Here is a 16,729-nt window from a genome sequence, read left to right as displayed (position 1 = left end):
ACATAGGAGCACCTCAATACATAAGGCAACTGCTAACAGCTATAAAAGAGGAAATCGACAGTAACACAATAATTGTGGGGGACTTTAACACCTCACTTACATCAATGGACAGATCATCCAAAATGAAAATAAATAAGGAAACACAAGCTTTAAATGACACAATAGACCAGATAGATTTAATTGATATTTATAGGACATTCCATCCAAAAACAGCAGATTACACTTTCTTCTCAAGTGCGCACGGAACATTCTCCAGGATAGATCACATCTTGGGTCACAAATCAAGCCTCAGTAGATTTAAGAAAACTGAAATCATATCAAGCATCTTTTCTGACCACAACGCTATGAGATTAGAAATCAATTACAGGGAAAAAAACGTAAAACACACACACATGGAGGCTAAACAATACGTTACTAAATAACCAAGACATCACTGAAGAAATCAAAGAGGAAATCAAAAAATACCTAGAGACAAATGACAATGAAAACACGATGATCCAAAACCTATGGGATGCAGCAAAGCAGTTCTAAGAGGGAAGTAGCTTTATAGCTATACAAGCCTACCTCAAGAAACAAGAAAAATCTCAAATAAATGATCTAATGTTATACCTAAAGGAACTAGAGAAAGAACAAACAAAACCCAAAGTTAGCAGAAGGAAAGAAATCATAAAGATCAGAGCAGAAATAAATGAAATAGAAACAAAGAAAACAATAGCAAAGATCAATAAAACTAAAAGCTGGTTCTTTGAGAAGATAAACAAAATTGATAAACCATTAGCCAGACTCATCAAGAAAAAGAGGGAGAGGACTCACATCAATAAAATTAGAAATGAAAAAGAAGAAGTTACAACAGACACCACAGAAATACAAAGCATCCTAAGAGACTAAGAGACTACTACAAGCAACTCTATGCCAATAAAAGGGACAACCTGGAAGAAATGGACAAATTCCTAGAAAGGTATAACTTTCCAAGACTGAACCAGGAAGAAATAGAAAATATGAACAGAACAATCACAAGTAATGAAATTCAAACTGTGATTAAAAATCTTCAAAGAAACAAAAGTCCAGGATCAGATGGCTTCACAGGTGAATTATATCAAACATTTAGAGAAGAGCTAACACCTATCCTTCTCAAACTCTTCCAACAAATTGCAGAGGAAGGAGCATTCCCTAATTCATTCTATGAGGCCACCATCACCCTGATACCAAAACCAGACAAAGATACTACAAAAAAAGAAAATTACAGACCAATATCACTGATGAATATAGATGCAAAAATCCTCAACAAAATACTAGCAAACAGAATCCAACAACACATTAAAAGGATCATACACCATGATCAAGTGGGATTTATCCCAGGGATGCAAGGATTCTTCAAAATATGCAAATCAGTCAACGTGATACACCATATTAACAAATTGAAGAATAAAAAGCATATGATCATCTCAATAGATGCAGAAAAAGCTTTTGACAAAATTCAACACCCATTTATGATAAAAAGTCCTCAGAAAGTGGGCATAGAGGGAACCTACCTCAACACAGTAAAGGCCATGTACGACAAACCCACAGCAAACATCATTCTCAATGGTGAAAAACTGAAAGCATTTCCTCTAAGATCAGGAACATGACAAGGATGTCCACTCTCACCACTATTATTCAACATAGTTTTGGAAGTTCTAGACACGGCAATCAGAGGAGAAAAAGAAATAAAAGGAATACAAATTGGAAAAGAAGTCAAACTGTCACTGTTTGCAGATGACATGATACTATACATAGAGAATCCTAAAGATCCCACCAGAAAACTACTAGACCTAATCAATGACTTTGGTAAAGTTGCAGGATACAAAATTAATGCACAGAAATCTCTTGCATTCCTATACACTAATGATGAAAAATCTGAAAGAGAAATTAAGGAAACACTCCCATTTACCATTGGAACAAAAAGAATAAAATACCTAGGAATAAACCTACCTAGGGAGACAAAAGACCTGTATGCAGAAAACTATAAGACACTGATGAAAGAAATTAAAGATGATACCAACAGATGGAGAGATATACCATGTTCTTGGATTGAAAGGATCAATATTGTGAAAATGATTCTACTACCCAAAGCAATCTACAGATTCAATGCAATCTCTATCAAATTACCAATGGCATGTTTTAGGGAACTAGAACAAAAAATCTTAAAATTTGTATGGAGACACAAAAGACCCTGAAAAGCGAAAGCAGTCTTGAGGGAAAAAAAATGGAGCTTCAGGAATCAGACTCCCTGACTTCAGACTATGCTACAAAGCTACAGTAATCAAGACAATATGGTACTGGCACAAAAACAGAAACACAGATCAATGGAACAAGATAGAAAGCTCAGAGATAAACCCACGTACCTATGGTCAATGAATCTACGACAAAGGAGGCAAGGATATACAATGGAGAAAAGACAGTCTCTTCAATAAATGGTGCTGGGAAAACTGGACAGCTACATGTAAAAGAATGAAATTGGAACACTCCCTAACACCATACACAAAAATAAACTCACAATGGATTAGAGACCTAAATGTAAGACCGGACACTATAAAACTCTTAGAAGAAAATATAGGAAGAACACTCTTTAACATAAATCACAGCAAGATCTTTTGTGATCCACCTCCTAGAGTAATGAAATAAAAACAAAAATAAACAAATGGGACCCAATGAAACTTCAAAGTTTTTGCACAGCAAAGGAAACCACAAACAAGACGAAAAGACAACCCTCAGAATGGGAGAAAATATTTGCAAACGAAGCAACAGACAAAAGATTAATCTCCAAAATATACAAACAGCTCATGCAGCTCAATATTAAAACAACAAACAACCCAATCCAAAAATGGGCAGAAGACCTAAATAGTCATTTCTCCAAAGACATACAGATGGCCAAGAAACACATGAAAAGCTGCTCAACATCACTAATTATTAGAGAAATACAAATCAAAACTACAATGAGTTATCTATCACCTCATACCAGTTAGAATGGGCATCATCAGAAAATCTACAAACAACAAATGCTGGAGAGGGTGTGGAGAAAATGGAACCCTCTTGCACTGTTGGTGGCAATGTAAATTGATACAGCCACTATGGAGAACAGTATGGAGGTTCCTTAAAAAACTAAAAATAGAATTACCATATGATCCAGCAATCCCACTACTGGGCATATACCCAGAGAAAACCATCATTCAAAAAGACACATGCACCCCAATGTTTATTGCAGCACTATTTACAGTAGCCAGGTCATGGAAGCAACCTAAATGCCCATCGACAGACGAATGGATAAAGAAGATGTGGCACATATATACAATGGAATATTACTCAGCCATAAAAAGGAAAGAAATTGGGTCATTTGTTGAGACATAGATGTATCTAGAGACTGTCATACAGAGTGAAGTAAGTCAGAAAGAGAAAAACAAATATCGTATATTAATGCATGTATGTGGAACCTAGAAAAATGGTACAGATGAACTGGTTTGCAGGGCAGAAGTTGAGACACAGATGTAGAGAACAAACATGGAAACCAAGGAGCGAAAGCCACAGGGTGGTGGTGGTGGTGGTGTGATGAATTGGGAGATTGGGATTGACATGTATACACTGATGTGTATAAAATTGATGACTAATAAGAACCTGCTGGGCGTCACTGGTGGCGCAGTGGTTGAGAGTCCGCCTGCCCATGCAGGGTACACGGGTTCGTGCCCTGGTCCGGGAAGATTCCACATGCCATGGTGTGGCTGGGCCTGTGAGCCATGGCCGCTGAGCCTGCGCGTCTGGAGCCTGTGCTCCACAACAGGAGAGGCTGCAACAGTGAGAGGCCCGTGTACCGCAAAAAAAAAACCAGAAGAAAAAGAACCTGCTGTATTTAAAAAAAGATTAATTAAATAAAATTTAAAAATTAAAAAAAAGATTTAATTCACATGTGCCTCAATTTCTCATGGGATAAAAATGGTGCTTGCTTTATAGAGTTTTAAGGAAGATTTAATGACAATTTGTGTAAGGCTATTAGAAAAATGTTGCATGTGTTAGATATTATTACTGCTATTATTATTATGTAATCTCTGAAGAACAGTTTTTGAGGTCCAAAACAGTGTAGACATATAGCACAGCTAGAACTAAATTACAAAACTGATAGAGGAGTGGTCATTTTTTTAATCATAAATCATAATGTTTCAACCTTAATAGAAGGTTGAGATAAAACCCAATCTCAGACTCCAAGACTTAAAATTGATCACTTGTAGTTTTGAACTGTGAATCGTGGCCAGACTACCATAAAATATCATTATACAAATATTTGGTTAAGTTAAAGGAAGTTTTCTTTCCTGATCAATGTCGTACAGAATTTCCTATGCAATGTGTAGATTAAGGTAATCTCAAGTGGCCATTACAAAATTAGAAGCCATCAAAACAATTATTTTATTAACAAATTCTTTTTAACAAACTAACCATTACCCCTTCCTACAATATTCAGCAACTCTCCTAGAATAGCTATTTTGATGCCTTTCTGTCACCAAGATCTACCACCATCCCTTAGAATGGCTCTATGTCTTCCCATCAAAATATGCAAAAGGGTAGGGAACTGCTTGGGAGAAAAGTGTCAGGCACACACATTAAGTTAGTTCCTCCTTCAAGAAGGAAAGTTTGGTTTTGTCTGGGCGGCTGGACTAGGCAGTCCAGCTCGTGACAGTCTGAAGAAGACAAAGAAGACAAATTCGTGATGTGCCATTGAGCAATGCAGGCAGGGTTAAGATACCTTGTTTTAAAAGTGGGCTTCTTTCCCACCAAAAAAAGCAAGAAGTTGTTCTTATGTTTTAATTAAGACAGAGTGCCCAGGCCAGGAGCGTTACAAAGGCTCCGCAGTTAGATGAGCAGAAAGGACAGAGGAGGGGTCTGACACAGCAAGGGAAAGGATTTCATGCTTCCTGCCTTCTTTCATGTGGCCTTCTTCTCTCATTTATTCTAAAAGCAATCTGGCTATCACCCTCTCTATCTGTGTAGGAATTAGTAATTTATATCTGTAGTCAGCTGGTACCCAAGGTCTAAGACTCCACAGGATTCCCCACCTTCAAACAAGTTGATGACTTTAAGGCTGACAAATGGATGGCTTTTGCAAAAGGCCAAATAATTTCACCCAGAAGACCGAGATTATATGCGATTCAAATGAGCCTCACAGAAAACACAATAAAATACAAATCATAGGACAGCTATGTTACTTCAAACTCAGAAATGAAGCATTCGTGGTTACTGTAAAAAGAGAAAGCTGGGGAAATTAGATTATTTAGATGCCATTTATTTCACATCTTCTAATAATACATTTTTATTCCTTTAGTCAGGAATTCTGACCTCAAAAAAAAAAAAAAAGTTTAGCGCTTCCCTGGTGGCGCAGTGGTTGGGAGTCCGCCTGCCGACGCAGGGGACACAGGTTCGTGCCCCGGTCTGGGAAGATCCCACGTGCCGCGGAGCGGCTGGGCCTGTGAGCCGTGGCCGCTGAGCCTGCGCGTCCGGAGCCTGTGCTCCGCAACGGGAGAGGCCATAACAGTGAGAGGCTGGCGTATCGAAAAGAAAAAAAAAGGTTTACTAGTTTCCAAATATTTCCAAAGTAACATATGTAAGCTGACCTTGCCTAAAGCTTTGAAAAAAAAAAAATCTAATCCATCAAATTTAGTATTTCGAAGTAAAATTTGCTAATCTTAAATGAGCACAGTACAACTTCTGATTCATACTATTCTAAATGATATTTAAAAATTTATAGTCTTTTGGCTCTATGAGGGATTCACAGACATTACTTTAAAAAATAATTTGATATTTAATAATTATTTATTCATAATATTAAAGATGTTCTCTGTCCAGAAAACTTTATACCCTTGCTTTATTATGAGATTTTAAGGGAAAAAAAATGAACAGTTGGTTGTTCATATGCAGAATCGTATATCATAAAATCTCTGGCATTTCATATCACAAAATCTGAATTTTGACAAATATTAAGTCATACTGTATACTTAATTTAAGCAGATAATAAATGTAAAGTGCCCAGGTAGTAACTGATATTTAATAAATGTTCAATACTCTCTATTACGTACTGGCATCTAGTAAGAACCAAGCCTTTTGGTAAATATGAAAAATAAAAATAGTAAGTAGAGTTGTAGAGAATATCTATGTGCACAATCTGTATACTCTCCCGGGACATTTCTCTCATCACTGTCCTGTATACAAACCATATTTAGAGTGGTAAATCATAATTACTTGTTTACGCTTAGGGAGACAGAGCATTGGTTCCCCCAATCATCTTCTGTAACTAAGATAAGGGAAAGAAATGGATAATGGCTCTTTATGAATTGGTCTCTGATCCCCTAGGATTAGAAACTGACATTCACATTCTCAGAAGTGCCATTTTCTAAAATTTTTGTGGTAGATAAATGATAGATACTACAGTTGCTACTATAAGTTTATTTCAGTCCCCATTCAGTGAGTATGTATGAGTGTGTACAGATAATTTAAACTGTACACAGAGGCTGACTTTCTTAAGGCAACAAACGTAATTCAGTCACAGTGTTCAAGATTCTGTATACTGTAACTGAGGTGTAACTCCAAGATGAAAAGCCAGTTTTTAATAGATTTTTTAAGGGTATATGTGAAAAATATGGGTTGAGAGTGGCTCTGCATGCCCTGGGTCATCTTGACCTAGCCATAGAAAGCAACCCAGCTGGTTTTACTGCTTTCTGGCTCCACTGTCAGAGAAGAGCTACTTAGAGAACTTGTTGACACTTTAAAGGAAATCTAGGGCTTCCCTGGTGGCGCAGTGGTTGAGAGTCCGCCTGCCGATGCAGGGGACACGGGTTCGTGCCCCAGTCCGGTAGGATCCCACATGCTGCGGAGCGGCTGGGCCCGTGAGCCGTGGCCGCTGGGCCTGCGCGTCCGGAGCCTGTGCTCTGCAACGGGAGAGGCCACAGCGGTGAGAGACCCACGTACCGCAATAAAAAAAAAAAAAAAAAAGTAAGTCTAGCACTCTTAAGTGAGCTGGGGCTCAGAGTAAATCACAGAGAAAATGGCTTGAATCCTCAGTGCTGAGGCAGTGTGATGTCATGGAAGTATAAATGAATTAGGAGTAAAGAGACCTGGGCTCAGCCTGCAGCTCTGTCACCTACCACACTGGAAAGGTAGGTGGCTAAGCGTATGAGAGGGCAGCAGCAATGTTGCTGATCAGGCCCAGCTAAGCTACAGAAATACTAGAATAAAAAACACCAAGAGTCAATAAAACCAGCTTAGGTAAAACAAGAAAAGAAAACTCAAGTTAAAATATATTTCACATATATTTGATGTGAATGCATGGGATCACAGGGGATCAACAAATGCATCCATAATTGCAGAAACTGAAACAAAAATGTGGTGAACCACAAATTACATTACATTCTTTCTTTCAAAGAAATGAAAGAGGGGAAAATGATAATACAATAAGCGGCATGAAGATGTAGTAAAGCACAATGGTAAACACTTTAGTTAGGAGGTCTGGAAAGATGGTCGGAAGTTGGAGAGGACAAAAATTATAGCAAAGAACTGAAAATAAACACTACCATTGAAAAACAAGGAAAGAAATCCCCAAAATGTGGCTAGATTAAACAAAATCTTAAAAACAGTCTAGAAGAATTAGAAGTTTTAAAAACTTAAATTTATGCATGCGTGCACATGCACACACCCATACACAAAACCTGAGACTAAAAGAAATACCTGAGGAAAGACCAAGGAAACCAAAATTAAAGAACTGACACGGGGTAAGGAAGCCAGAGACCACAGAAGGGAGTCTGGAACTACAGCATGAATAACAAGCAGGAGGTGGCTGTGAACTGCCACTCAGGAATAATATCTTAAGAATTTTTAAGCATCTACTTGAAAAGCAAAGAAAGACTCTGCCAGTGATCGGGAAAAAAATTCAGATGAACAGATAATAGTAATTCCTGATATCTGCTCTTTCTGAGAGAAAAAACAACTTAAGAAGAATCATGCAATGGGAATTCCCTGGCAGTCCAGTGGTTAGGATTCGGCGCTTTCACTGCTGTGGACCCGGGTTCAATCCCTGGTTGGGGAACGAAGATCCCACAAGCCAGCAAAAAAAAAAAAAAAAAAAGAATCATGCAAAATGGAAAGAAATAGACTAATACCAGCAAAGCACCCATCAAAGACGGAACTTTTTTCTTTGAAGAGAGTAGAACATTTAAATCTATAGGACCTAAGGGAACTTGCCAACAAAAATTTACAGCTAAACAGATAATTATATACTTGAAAATATATGTTGGCAAACAGTAAAATGGTCTCAACTATTAGGTTTAATGCTTAAGTCTCTTCTTTTTACTGTTCATAAGACCTTTTATTTTATTTTTTATTGTAAAAGGGCTTCAAGATACCTATTTCAATAACTGCTCTAAAAATTCTTGCCCTTCAGCCCTGTTCTCTTGACAGCCATCACATGAGCTCCCTAAACGTGCCTAGAATATGAAGCCAGCTCAGACTTTACAGTCATCAGAGGTCTTAGATTTGATTCCTCATTTCCATTATTATTAACACAATTTTTAAGTTTTATTTCTAAATCTTCAAGAAGCAAATATGAGAGGCTTTAGTACTATTACACACTATCTTATTTACAGTTTTATTTTATTAGTGAAAATAATTGTTTCTTGAAGTGCTGCTGTTTTAAAGCAGGACTAGGTTTCATCTAATTAAGTATAATTTCAAGCATCTAGTTGACCAACAGCCCCAAAGTGTACACTTAACAAATGGTAGGGCAAATATGCACAAAGTACTCACTTCAACAGTTTCAATTTTTCCCTCCCGGGGATGTGGTGTCCTTGGGTAGATATCGAGAAGATGTGGTGGTGAATCAAAGTGTAATCTTTTGAGGTTTCTTTTAATAACGTCTTTACAATTCAGTTCATCAAAGTTAGTCCTCCACAATAAGACCTATACAAATTAATCAGGTTGGCAGTTATTGACTTGCATGTTCAAGCAGTAGAAGTAAATTTTTAAAAAAATGAATATATAGAATTGTCTCTCAAAATAGTCAGGAAGGCTAGATATATATTCTGACATTACATCTCAACACTTTTTTTTTTAAAGGGTGATAGGGAGAGATTTAGCATTTCAAATTGCCTTTATGTCCAGTTTAAAATTCATATTAAGAAAATAACTTATTATCTTAAAATCCTCTTTTATTTTTCCCAAAGCCCAAAATCATGTTTTTGGCTTTACTGTCCACCTTATTCAATAAATCTGGCTCTGAATGACTTTTGGTCATTTCAAATAAATGCAGATTTGCTATACAAACAATTTAATTTTACCATCCTCAAGGAGCTTAATCAACATTTGAAAAACAAGGCATACAGACAATAGATTAGGCAATAATTCAAGTGAAAGGGCCACACCAATATTAGGTATTCAGTAAGTGTCAGTTTTATGTATTATAATTAAGTGTAAAGATGAGCAAAAGAAAATAACTGCTATTTGAGTTCCAAAAACTATCAGAACTGGAAGTATTTCAGCTATGAGATAGCAGACTTCCTGGCACTAAATTAAAATATAAACTCATTGATAATCATCTTAACATATACAAACTAGCTGGTTGTAAAAATCTTAGCTGAGGTCTCAGATTCCATTCCCCTAACCAAATCAAAGAGGGAGCCGAGAGATTTACAAACCTGTGCATCTGCACCTCCTGATGTAAACAGCTCTCCACCTTTTGAAAATGTAACAGTGAAGACAGGCCCCTAAGAAATAAAGGGAGATAAAAGAAGTAAACTTACTTGGTAATGTGTTCTCATGGCTAAGAAGGCCATGAGTATTAATTTTTCATCCTAACTTGTGCAGACTATTTATGCAATGTCTTGAGAACATATCCAGCTGTTAGTAACTTATGCAGGCAAAGAGAATCAAAGAATCAACCCAATTACATTAAAACATCTATAAATGATACTAAGTGAAAAAAGAGATGCTAATAAAAATGAGAAAATACACTCTTCTCCCCTTTAAAGAAAAGCTTGTGCATAGGTAAGTTAGTAAGAATTTCTGTTAAGATTTTCTGGCTTTGGATTCTTTATTCAACAAATCACTAGCAGAAACTGAATGATAATTCTGTAGGTGATGGGAATGAGGCTGCATGAACAAAGCTTATTTCCTGACCACAACAGGCTTCACTGAGTTCTCCCTTCATGTGGGCAATATTGAGCCACTCAAAGTTTTAAGAGCAGGACATGGATAGAAGAGCTGTGATTGATGAAAACTGATATCACGATTGTGAGAATGATGAGTTGGAGTCAGAACAAATGGTTGCAGGGCAGTTAGGAAGTTACTGCAGTTATCTAGGTGAGAGGTAACAGGAACACGAAATGGAGCAATGGCTGTGGAGCTGGACAAGACTATACCCGGCCCAGTCACAACATGACCTCTAGGTCAATTTTCAGTCAGGATAAGAGTAAATCTTCCTCATTTCAAAAATATGCGTATACTGTTTGTTTTTAATATGTCCTTAATCTATGCAAGAAAATCTTGGGGGAAAAACATCTTATATTTTTCAAGTAGACCATCCCACAGACTCAGGTTATTATAGCCTCATAAACACCTTCACCTCCAGACTGTGAAATATTCCATATTCATTTGTAGTGCTTTTCTCCTAAATTATTTTATTTATCTTTTTTCTATTACTCTGTCCTTCTTCCATGGATATTTTAATCTTTGGCCACTTTTATTTGTTGTTCATCCAGCCTAAATCCATGGGTACACATATATCTGAGCTGGTTAGTGTCTATTTCTGCTTCACTCTAACACAGCTGCAGAACAAATGATAAAGCAAGCAGGAAGTCCGGCAGGATACATGAAGGCAGAAAAAAAAACTTCTCTCTTAGACCACAAAACCCATTCTATTTCTGGATATAAATAACTTATACTTGGTTAAAAGGAAGTACCTAGTACATCTTATTAAAAAAAAAAAGGATGCATTCTAAAAAATTTAGAGAAGTTTGAATATTTACCCAGAAAGGAAAGATAGTTTCTACACTTAAAAAGTTTTTCTTTAGTACATTATATACTAGTGTATATGTGTGTTTGTGTGTGTGTGTGTGTGTGTGTGTGATTGAAGAGGCTCAATAGATAGCACCCCACTTCCCCACTGGGTTCCTAAAACAATTGAAAAATAAGACAAAAGAAATATTATCTTTCTTACTGATGAAGGCTTATAAAGAGAAAATGTGGCTTTATCTGTGGGCAACTGGGCTTTCTAGAACTGAATCCCAGAATGAGTCAGATTTGAGTACCCAGGCACAGGCAAGGCTGGACAAGGGCAGGCCTCCCCACAAGAAATATCAGAGGAAAACCATACAGACAGGCACAGGCTCCCAAGAGTAGAAGGCATTGGGCTCGACTTGTCAAATTTCTCCTTCTAAACTCACCAATCAGATTAGTGAAAGGAGAGAGTGAGGGAGTGTGGAGGCTAAGAGGGTCAAAGCTAGTGGGACAGCCTCCACATGAGGGGAAAGATCAGAAGTAAGAAAAACATGTATCCATCACCATTTAACCAGTCAAACCTATACTACATACTGAGGAAGATAGCAGTAAAGGATTAAGTTAATGTCCACTGACAGATACACATTGATTTTGACATGAATTACAATAAATAATTAAATTTAAAGATAAAAAATAATATTTATTTTAAAATAAAAAACATAGCCTTGGAAGCAAAAAAAAAAACAAAACACATTGTGGTAGCAGCAATGTGTGCTACACTTGGAAAAATAATAAAGCCATATAATAAAATGGATCAAAACTTTTAAAGATATATTATTTAAGAAGTAAAAATCTTACTGTTCATACCGTATGTCCTTGAAGTGTATATATAAGCCTTCCTTCTAAGAGGTCCAGAATCTTAAGCATACCATCTGAAGAAGCAGTGATGAGATAGTTACCCGAAGGATGGAATGACACACAATTAACTCCACCGCTGTGAACTGATTTGTAGAAAATTAAAGCAAAAAGTTCAGAGAATAATTCTTAATTCTAGAGATGCCCCTTTACCCTATTAGCAATACCAGGCTGAAAGAATCAATTCGGGGCAATGTCTCCACAGCAACCAAAATCCCACATAGCTCATGACACAGAATAGCTTTACAAATGAGAGTGAGTCATGGAAGAATGATCTTAATAGACACATAACTATAAAATCTTCAGATATATTACCAATATAAGCAACCACTGATTACCACCAGCTCACATAAGGTATACATCTTAGCCTTAAACTAAATTTAATTACCAGTTAGTTGCTTGGGTCAAGGGGTGAAGAGTATGGAGATATATGTGGAGAAAGGCAGTCTTGCCAGCTTGAGAATTCATTTCTGGACAACCTCCTTCCAATAGGAGGCAGCATAACACAGTGATCAAAAGTTTGTTCATCACTGTATTTTATAAAAATGTACTTTATAAACAGAAAGTCCCATGTCAGTTCTATCAATATTTTAGCAAGTAACTTAGCCCCTTTAAGCCTCAGTTTCCTTATCTTTAAAGTGGAGGTAATAGTAATACCTCTCAGGGCTGTTGTGAGGATTTAGCACAGTGTCTGCTACATTATAGTTATTAAGAAAGGGAAATGCGGGGCTTCCCTGATGGTGCAGTGGTTGAGAGTCCGCCTGCTGATGCAGGGGACGCGGGTTCATACCCTGGTCCGGGAGGATCCCACATGCCGCAGAGCGGCTCGGCCCGTGAGCCATGCCTGCTGAGCCTGCGCGTCCAGAGCCTGTGCTCCACAACGGGAGAGGCCACAACAGTGAGAGGCCCACGTACCGCAAAAAACAAACAAACAAACCCCCACCCCCAAAAAAAAGAAAGGGAAATGTGGATTTAATATAAATCTAATATACACTAAGAAATCAATTCATTTCTCTTTTAACTTCAATATATGGGCACAGAAGGATGTTGTTTTCTACCAGTTATAACACCTATCTGTGCTCAGGTATCTCCTTCTGAGTCAATTTCTATCCTGGATTCTTTTTTTTTTTTGCGGTACACGGGCCTCTCACTGTTGTGGCCTCTCCCGTTGCGGAGCACAGGCTCCGGACGCGCAGGCTCAGCGGCCATGGCTTACGGGCACAGCCGCTCCACGGTACGTGGGATCTTCCAGGACCAGGGCACAAACCCGTGTCCACTCCATCGGCAGGCAGACTCTCAACCACTGCGCCACCAGGGAAGCTGTATCCTGGATTCTTATACAAAGCAGATAATTAAGTTTGAAAATCTTACAGTAACCTTTTTTCTTCTTCTTTATTATTATTATTTTTTACAGCCCTGGCATCATTTTTAAGGTCCCTCCACCCCCTTCTGTACGCTGGCCTCTACTCCAGCTCCTTGGACCATGCTGCTGATAGGGGCTAACTCTTCTCTAGTCAGTTCAAAGTCAGCCCATCTTTCTCATTAAGAGGGCTAAGCCACACTGAGAAGGATAGTCTGTCAGTGTAAGAACTTCCTAGAGGAGCCCATTTTACAACTGAATTTTGTTATGGAAATTGTTACCTTGATAATGCTGGAGTAACTTGTTCACTCTTATATCCCAGATTTTCACGGTATGATCAGAACCTGCTGAAGCTATGCATGTACCATTAGGGTTAAAATCCACAAAATTTGCAAACCTAGGAGGAAAGAATAAGATGGTCTAATATTTTGATTTCTCTTTACTCTCATTTCTTTATTTGTATTGTAATAATTAAATGTCTCCATATCAAACTAACCCATATAAATGCAAAAAGAGAATGGACTTACCCTACAAAATCTGAGAAGTTATTAACACATTGCTTATTTGTGGTATCCCAGATTTTAATAGTTTTATCCTCACTACATGATACAATTAGTCTTCCATCAGGTGAAAACCTGGAAAGCATAAGAAAGATAATTGTTCTGGAAGGCTCCTGACAATCACCCCCACCCCCACCATGACATACACATGACATGCATGTACATATTAAATACCCTAGGCCAGTGTTAGCACACCACGCAGCAAACTCCTATTCTGCTACCAACACCTTTTCCAACTAAAAATAAGCACAACGAATGACACTGATAGACCATTAAAAAGATGAAAATATACTATATAGATTAACTGAGAGTCTTTTAAACTTTTATTCTTTTATATTTAAATAATTTAGTTTCAAGGTAGTTTCTGTCTGAGGTCTGCACTGCTTCCAAGCCAAGTACCTTGTTTTTTTGTGTTTTTTTGTTTTTTTTCTTTTTGTGGCATGCGGGCCTCTCACTGTTGTGGCCTCTCCCTTTGCGGAGCACAGGGTCCGGACACACAGGCTCAGCAGCCATGGCTCACGGGCCCAGCCACTCTGCGGCATGTGGGATCCTCCCGGACCAGGGCACGAACCCGTATCCCCTGCATCAGCAGGCGGACTCTCAACCACTGTGCCACCAGGGAAGCCCCAAGTACCTTGTTTTTTAAAAGTATTCTCTATTTCTTTCTACTGTCATTTTCTGGTGTTATCCATATGACCCAAGAGAGCATCTATTACTCATCCTACCAACTCTACAGTGAGGCTTTTTGTAAGAAAAGAACTGGTGTGTTGAGAATTAAAATTGAATGCTATCATCAACAAAAGAAAAAACTCCTCAAGCCTGTAACTTCCCAGATTGGGGAGGCCAGAGAGCTCCAACAGACTGAAAATAGGACAACTCATTTATACAAAACTGAAGTTCCTTCAGAGACACACCTATTATCCACATGCCCCATTAAAAAACAAATGAGAAAATTCTCAGACATCTTGTCTACTGCTTTTATACTCTTTCCCTTTAAAATCCTTTCCAAGGTTATTTTTCTCTCTTAAGTGCCTTTTTAGAATGGAGATAGAAGAGCAGAAGGCTGAAAAGAAAATGAAAAATTTTAGACTATTAAGAAACTATGGAGAAGCAAAAAGAACTACAATTGTGCAGCCTGTGGAACAAAAACCACATTCACAGAAAGACAAGATAAAAGGCACAGGGCTATGTACCAGATGAAGGAACAAGATAAAACTCCAGAAAAACAACTAAATGAAGCGGAGATAGGGCAACCTTCCAGAAAAAGAATTCAGAATAATGATAGTGAAGATGATCCAGGACGTCGGAAAAAGAATGGAGGCAAAGATCGAGAAGATGCAAGAAATGTTTAACAAAGACCTAGAAGAATTAAAGAACAAACAGAGACAAACAATACAATAACTGAAATGAAAACTACACTACAAGGAATCAATAGCAGAATAACTGAGGCAGAAGAACAGATGAGTGACCTGGAAGACAGAATGGTGGAATTCACTGCTGCGAAACAGAATAAAGAAAAAAGAATGAAAAGAAATGAAGACAGCCTAAGAGACCTCTGAGACAACATTAAACTCAACAACATTGGCAATACAGGGGTCCCAGAAGGAGAAGAGAGAGAGAAAGGACCCGAGAAAATATTTGAAGAGATTACAGTCGAAAACTTCCTTAACATGGGTAAGGAAATAGCCACCCAAGTCCAGGAAGCACAGAGAGTCCCATACAGGATAAACCCAAGGAGAAACATGCTGAGACACACAGTAATCAAACTGGCAAAAATTATTGAAAAATTATTGAAAGCAGCAAGGGAAAAATGACAAATACCATAGAAGGGAACTCCCATAAGGTTAACAGCTGATTTCTCAGCAGAAACTCTACAAGCCAGAAAGGAGTGGTATGATATACTTTAAGTGATGAAAGGGAAGAACCTACAACCAAGTTACTCTGCCCTGCAAGGATCTCATTCAGATTCGATGGAGAAATCAAAAGCTTTACACACAAGCAAAAGCTAAGAGAATTCAACACCACCAAACCAGCTCCACAACAAATGCTAAAGGAACTTCTAAGTAGGAAACACAAGAGAATAAAAGGACCTACAAAAGCAAACCCAAAACAATTAAGAAAATGGTCATAGGAACATACATATTGATAATTACCTTAAACGTGAATGGATTAAATGCTCCAACCAAAAGACACAGGCTTGCTAAATGGATAGAAACACAAGACCCATCTATGTGCTGTCTACAAGAGACCCACTTCAGACCTAGGGACATATACAGACTGAAAGTGAGGGGATGGAAAAAGATATTCTATGCAAATGGAAATCAAAAGAAAGCTGGAGTAGCAATACTCATATCAAATAAAATAGACTTTAAAATAAAGAATGTTACAAGAGACAAGGAAGGACACTACATAATGATCAAGGGATCAATCCAAGAAGAAGATATAATAATTATAAATACATATGCACTCAACATAGGAGCACCTCAATACATAAGGCAACTGCTAACAGCTATAAAAGAGGAAATCAACAGTAACACAATAATTGTGGGGGACTTTAACATCTCACGTACACCAATGGACAGATCATCCAAAATGAAAATAAATAAGGAAACACAAGCTTTAAATGACACAATAGACCAGATAGATTTAATTGATATTTATAGGACATTCCATCCAAAAACAGCAGATTACACTTTCTTCTCAAGTGCGCACAGAACATTCTCCAGGATAGATCACATCTTGGGTCAGAAATCAAGCCTCAGTAAATTTAAGAAAACTGAAATCATATCAAGCATCTTTTCTGACCACAACGCTATGAGATTAGAAACCAATTACACGGGAAAAAACGTAAAACACACACACACATGGAGGCTAAACAATACATTACTAA

General features: G+C 37.8%; 1 protein-coding gene across 2 annotated transcripts in view; it reads right to left on the bottom strand.

Annotated features, from left to right (window-relative positions):
- The window catches only part of POC1B (POC1 centriolar protein B), a 104,531-nt gene that overhangs the window by 45,252 nt on the left and 42,550 nt on the right, over positions 1–16,729 (bottom strand). For both annotated transcript variants that reach the window (XM_060165033.1, XM_060165034.1), the window contains 5 exons: positions 13,807–13,914; positions 13,561–13,676; positions 11,872–12,005; positions 9,705–9,773; positions 8,818–8,970 (listed from right to left, as the gene is read on the bottom strand). In XM_060165033.1, the coding sequence (XP_060021016.1) occupies positions 8,818–8,970; positions 9,705–9,773; positions 11,872–12,005; positions 13,561–13,676; positions 13,807–13,914 (580 nt within the window). The remainder of the gene's footprint in view (positions 1–8,817; positions 8,971–9,704; positions 9,774–11,871; positions 12,006–13,560; positions 13,677–13,806; positions 13,915–16,729) is intronic.

Source organism: Lagenorhynchus albirostris, chromosome 11 (assembly GCF_949774975.1).
Source record: "Lagenorhynchus albirostris chromosome 11, mLagAlb1.1, whole genome shotgun sequence".
NCBI lineage: Eukaryota > Metazoa > Chordata > Mammalia > Artiodactyla > Delphinidae > Lagenorhynchus > Lagenorhynchus albirostris.
The sequence above is the reverse complement of the archived record's forward strand: the minus strand, read 5'-3'. Positions and strand labels throughout refer to the sequence as shown.